This window comes from Adelges cooleyi, unplaced genomic scaffold (assembly GCF_023614345.1).
Source record: "Adelges cooleyi isolate 19-005CV unplaced genomic scaffold, UGA_ACOO_1.1 ACOO_flye_CR_arks_rails_tigmint_CR_PRNA_451, whole genome shotgun sequence".
In the NCBI taxonomy this organism is placed as follows: Eukaryota; Metazoa; Arthropoda; class Insecta; order Hemiptera; family Adelgidae; genus Adelges; species Adelges cooleyi.
The window spans coordinates 1-5,280 of NW_026096135.1; the positions used below are offsets into that span (position 1 = coordinate 1).

A 5,280-nucleotide genomic window follows, 5' to 3' on the forward strand; every position below is an offset into this window, starting at 1 on the left:
AGTAAACTATATAGACATTATATTTTAAATAGCTTCGTTGTGTATTGTATTTAAAAATGTAACGTTTTGGTACATTTTTTTATTAAAAAAAAAAAAAATACTTTAAATTATTTATTGAAAATTATAATGCACTGAAATTTGTAATGAATTTTATCTGTGTGACATGTGAAATGTGACTGTGTATTGTATAAAACAATAATGATGAAATATATTGTAAGATTCAAAATATAATAAGCTGTAAAAAACAGATTTTTTTTTGTAGACTCGAAATAGTCGTCTTTTTAGTATTCTACTAATTTTAAACACCGATGGTCTTGCTTCGATGCATAACTGTCTTATTTGTAATATACACATTTTTTTTAAAACCGAAATTCATGTTATGTTTAAAGCCGCTTAACCGATTTCTTGATGTTGCGAGTTGCCAGGTAGATCAGAAATCGTACCTTAATGGTATTTTAATGTACCAAAAATAAAAAAAAAAACATCCATATGAAAACCGAAAAAATTATATATTTTTTTTTAACTTAAAATTACAGAGGCTATAACTTTTAATTAAATATAGTCAAAAGAGTTTCAAATTTGTTTCGGTTTTTTTAGTTGTAGTTTTATGGTCTAAATTAAAATCTAGAACGAGCAAAATTAAAGGGGGGAAACTACACTTCGACTACATATTTTAATATGGACTTATTATAATAAGTGATTTGTAAAACTCTCTGGATTTAAACACAAAATTAAGCTTCGAGATCATTGATGATCGATGAGATTTCATATAGGTATAATATTATGTAAAAATAATATCTTAAATATTTATTATGTGTAATACAAAAAAAAATTGTATTTTAAATAAATATATTGAATTACAACGTAAACAGTACATAATATGTGCAAAGTTAGATACATGAATTTCTTACGACTAACATACAACTTAAAAAAACAATATTATTATATTATACATTATGTAAAATAGAAACTTCGATAAGTGTTTTAGATAAAATTCTTAGAAAAAAAAACATCAATATTATGTACACCGATATAAATTTAAAAAAAAAGTAACTAAAAAAATAAAAGAAACGAAAGAGATTTAGAGGATTTAGTAGAAAAAAAATATGAATGATCAAATATAGGATTTGACCGACCTACTATGGCATTAGTATGAAATGAGGTAAGAGGCAGTTAAGAAAAACAAAAGTGCAATGTTGGACAAATAAATTTGTCGTTAACCTCAAAAACGTCAATTTCCTTCAACCAGAATACTTAGAGCAAGGTTATAATTTAATACCGTCAACTTTTCTTTTAACCGCCAAAAGTTACCGCCAAATTCTTGAAGAAATTGTATTATCATATTATCATTAAATTCTTTGTTTATGTCAATACTGATCCAATCACTGCTATTTGAATTACTCCCGTTCAACTCTACTAGAATTTCATTAGCTCTTACCGACATTCTAGGTATAACGCTATCAAAGTTGATTTGGTTGTCATTTATTGCACAACGAAACTCTGCTACTATATCAAAAAATAAAGTTTCAGTATAGTGCATAAATATTTCTACCATATTAATAATTCGCATTGACTCAGTATACAAATGTTTTAATTGAACCAGATCCCTTTTATGCATTTCTTTGTTGAATATTACCAACATTACCCACATAAAGGTGTACATCCTCACACTGATAATTTGTTTAATCAACTTGTGGTAACTAAGGTGGCCGAACGGTTTCGATATCCATTGGTGGTTTTCAATGTATTTTTTGGTTTTAGTCACTTCGACTGCGTAGCGTCTAATCGTTGGCATCCAATCTACGGCTGCGCCGGTTATTTGACTGAAAAATAATTCGTGTTCATCCCATAGTGGTTTTAGATACAAATAGTCTATCAATATAGATTGCATTCCGTATACATAATCTACAGCAACAGACGTACGAAGTTTTTGAAATATGTAAATTGGTACATTGGAATTTTTTGACACAAAATCAAACTCTGTTATATTTTTGGGAAGGTATTTGTTATCCTTGCAGTGTTGTATAAATTTTGTAATATCGCTTTGTAATTCTTTTTCTCCGAAAGGAGTTTCCTCAAAAAAATGTTTGTTGCTCTTGTATTCAGTTATTGCCATGATTTTGAAATAATAACTCCAAAACCATTTACCCGCTTTGACATTGCCTTTTTGAAACAAAAGGATCATAAAACCAGCTTCTTCTTTTAATACGTTCAATTTTTCCCGTGCAACATCGATAGCTCCGCCACTTTGCAAGCCTTCTAGAATATTAGACAAGTATGCCAGTTTCGTTTTCACGATCAATGAGAATGTACATTTTATATCTTCGATTTTCTGATAAAATTTATCAAACACAATTTCGCGGCCTTTGGTGTCGTAGTAAGTACGAACAGGGGTTGTCAAAACTGTTATTTCTTTTCTACTTAAATTTATTTTTCGCTCATTGTAGGTTTTTAAAGTGTTCACTATAAAAACGTAAAAAGGATTGTATGTTTGATTGACGTAATATGACGGCGAAACCTATAAAACAAATATATCTACTCACATATAAATATTTACATAAGATTTTTTTTTTGTAAATTCCTATTTTTGTATTACATGTTTTAAGTCAGGTTTGTTATGTCTTTTAGGGAAAATTATACGTACGGCGGTTCAATTTACTAAACATATTATAGGTACTCGACTATTAATATTTAATTTGACTTTCTTTTTATGTTATTTTACTGTTTCATTCTTTTGGTAATTAGTTGGTCAAGTAGCAGGTTGGTATACAACACAGGCTTTTCCAAAATATTCGATTATGGTTTATAATATTTTAAAAAATTTTGGTTGACGGTGACGTGACAATATTACGGTTTTTTTTTTTTCGATTTACGTTTCTTAATTTTTTTTTATTATAATCGTTAGGTCTGGGTGGGGTGTCTCGGTGTTTTCTTGAATTAATGTGTATTGTGTAATAATATTAAAATAAATTTCTGAATCACTATTCATTCTCATATGGTTGAAGTGTTTATATAGTTTGTATTATGTAACTTTGTATTCGTTTTATTATAGGACTTTTTTTTTTATAGTTACCGTTAGCGTCATCTAAATCTATTTGGAAATCCCAATCGTAATACCTTACAATTTCCTTTCTTCTGTATAGGAATCTCCCTGGCATACAGAACACTGACACTCACAATATTTCCCAATTTAACAATTTTACGTTCTCTTTATAAGAGGGACCATATTATGTTACAGGTTTCTAAGTACTAAGTCAATTAACAAACTTACTACTTCCTTCATCACCTTTCTGCATTACCGTCTTGCCCTAAAACTTCTCCAATATCTACATTGATCGTCATGATTTTGTAAGTACAAAACTACAAAATCACGAAACTTTCAAAAATGTCATTATTATAAAACTTTTTAAAATATTTTGTTTAACTCAAAATGAAGAGGTAAAAACGGCATGCACGTTTAAAACAAGTTCAGACGGTCAGACTGATTTTTGACCATTCATAGAGCTAACATTTTGGTATTTTGTTATAAGCTTTGCATTGAGTGAACAATCTGTTTTTTATTAACAATTTTTTAGTTTTAAACATTGTTATTTGAGAGTTTGCATACACTTAAACGTAGTTTTATTACACGTTTCAACCAACAGTACTAAAACCCATTATAATGGGTATTTTTAAGATAATTTGTTTTTGATAGTATTCTCATGAAATTTTTTACTAGACATTATTTGTAGTAAGTTCCACAATGTGGCACGGTCAATAATTATTTAGAACTATAACTCAAACGAGTTAAGAGTTAATCAAGAACAATGGCTTTGTGGCGGCAATGTTGTGGTTTACATAACTGTTATGGAAATAAAAATATAAAATACAAATTTATGATATCACAACAAAATTACTTCACTTTGTTTTGTGTAAAAAATAGTTAGATAAAACATGTATTCTTTAAGCACTGGTATGCTTAATGATAAAACAAATTTACAAACATTACTAAACTATTACCTATTACTGTGAATGCATTACAATGATAATATACCTATTGTTGTATAGAATACATATGTTTGTAAATATATCGGTAACATTTTCGGTTTACTTAACTTAACTCAACAAAACATGACATACATTATAGTGCTAAAAGAATATTTTTTTTACATGCCTCTTTTTTACACAAAACTAAATGGAGTGTTTTTGTTGTGATAGATGTATAATGAACCTATGTATTTCTCGCCAGCCTTCTAGTATTTGGATGTGAGAAGAGAAGAGGGGGTTGGTAAGTTAGCTGAAATTTGGATTTAATGCTATTGCTGGTTGGGAATACTATAATTTTACGAAACACTAATTATAATAAGTTCCACAATGTGGCACGGTCATTAATTAATTTATAGTTACATTACATATTACAGTTATAACTCAAACGAGTTAAGAGTTAATCAAGAACGATAGCTTCGTGGCGACAATGTTGTGGTTTACATAACTGTTATAGAAATAAGAATATAAAAAGCCAGTACAGTGGGGTCAGAGCATAGTGGGGACGGAGAGGTCACAGGTCTACAGATTTTATTATAACTGAAAGTGATGAAATCACCTTTAAATAAACGCTTCGATACAAATCTGTGGATAGTATGTCTATAAAATTGTACTATCATAGTTACCCATGTATCGTAATTAACAATATGATGAAAATATTTTCATTACCTTTTGACTGTTGATTCACTCACACATAGCAACCTAGAAACTGACTACGGCCAATGTGTAAAATTACACTATTTTTGGTGTTTTTCCCTAATAATAAAAAATTTGACTACAGATTTCTGAGAAAATCATATATATGTTATAGTTACATTTTAGATCTACCTTTGCTTTAATTTTAAGATCTAAATCTCTAAAATTTTGCTTGAAAAAGTAAAATAAAGAAAAAAATTCTTTCCCTTCTAGGGAAAGTGTTTATGATATTTTTTTGGTTTGTTAATGTTTATCGATAGTACTATGTTTGAAGAATAATTCATATAAATTTGGAACTTTTTCGACTATTTTTAAAAAAACTATAGTGCATCGTAATTTTAAGTTGAAAAATGTGTACATTTTTTGGGTGGTTTTCTAGTATTTAGACGAGAGAAGAGAAGAGGGGGTTGGTAAGTTAGCTGAGATTTGGATTTAATGCTATTGCTGGTTGGAAATAGCCAGCAAAATGTTGGGACTTTTTAACTTATAAGTGTGTAAGAACGAAATTTTAAGATTGTGGAAAATAAAATACGCTTACTTTTTTTGTTGATTCAACCATCA

At 28.7% G+C, this 5,280-nt stretch overlaps 1 protein-coding gene across 1 annotated transcript; it reads right to left on the minus strand.

The window, feature by feature from the left end:
* Window positions 1-899: 899 nt before the first annotated feature.
* On the minus strand, window positions 900-5,280 carry LOC126842221 (uncharacterized). The gene is made up of 2 exons (XM_050579109.1): window positions 5,258-5,280; window positions 900-2,518 (listed from the first exon to the last, which is right to left on the minus strand). Exons 1-2 carry the CDS (start codon window positions 5,276-5,278, stop codon window positions 1,232-1,234), a joined length of 1,308 nt encoding a protein of 435 aa, XP_050435066.1. The 5' UTR covers window positions 5,279-5,280; the 3' UTR covers window positions 900-1,231.

Bases quoted from the DNA above. Each gene is read 5' to 3' on its own strand.
- LOC126842221 (XM_050579109.1), bottom strand. From the start codon at position 5,278: ATGGTTGAATCAACAAAAAAA. The intron at 2,519-5,257 runs GTAAGCGTATTT...TTTGTTTTATAG, and splicing joins TGGTTGAATCAACAAAAAAA to GTTTCGCCGTCATATTACGT.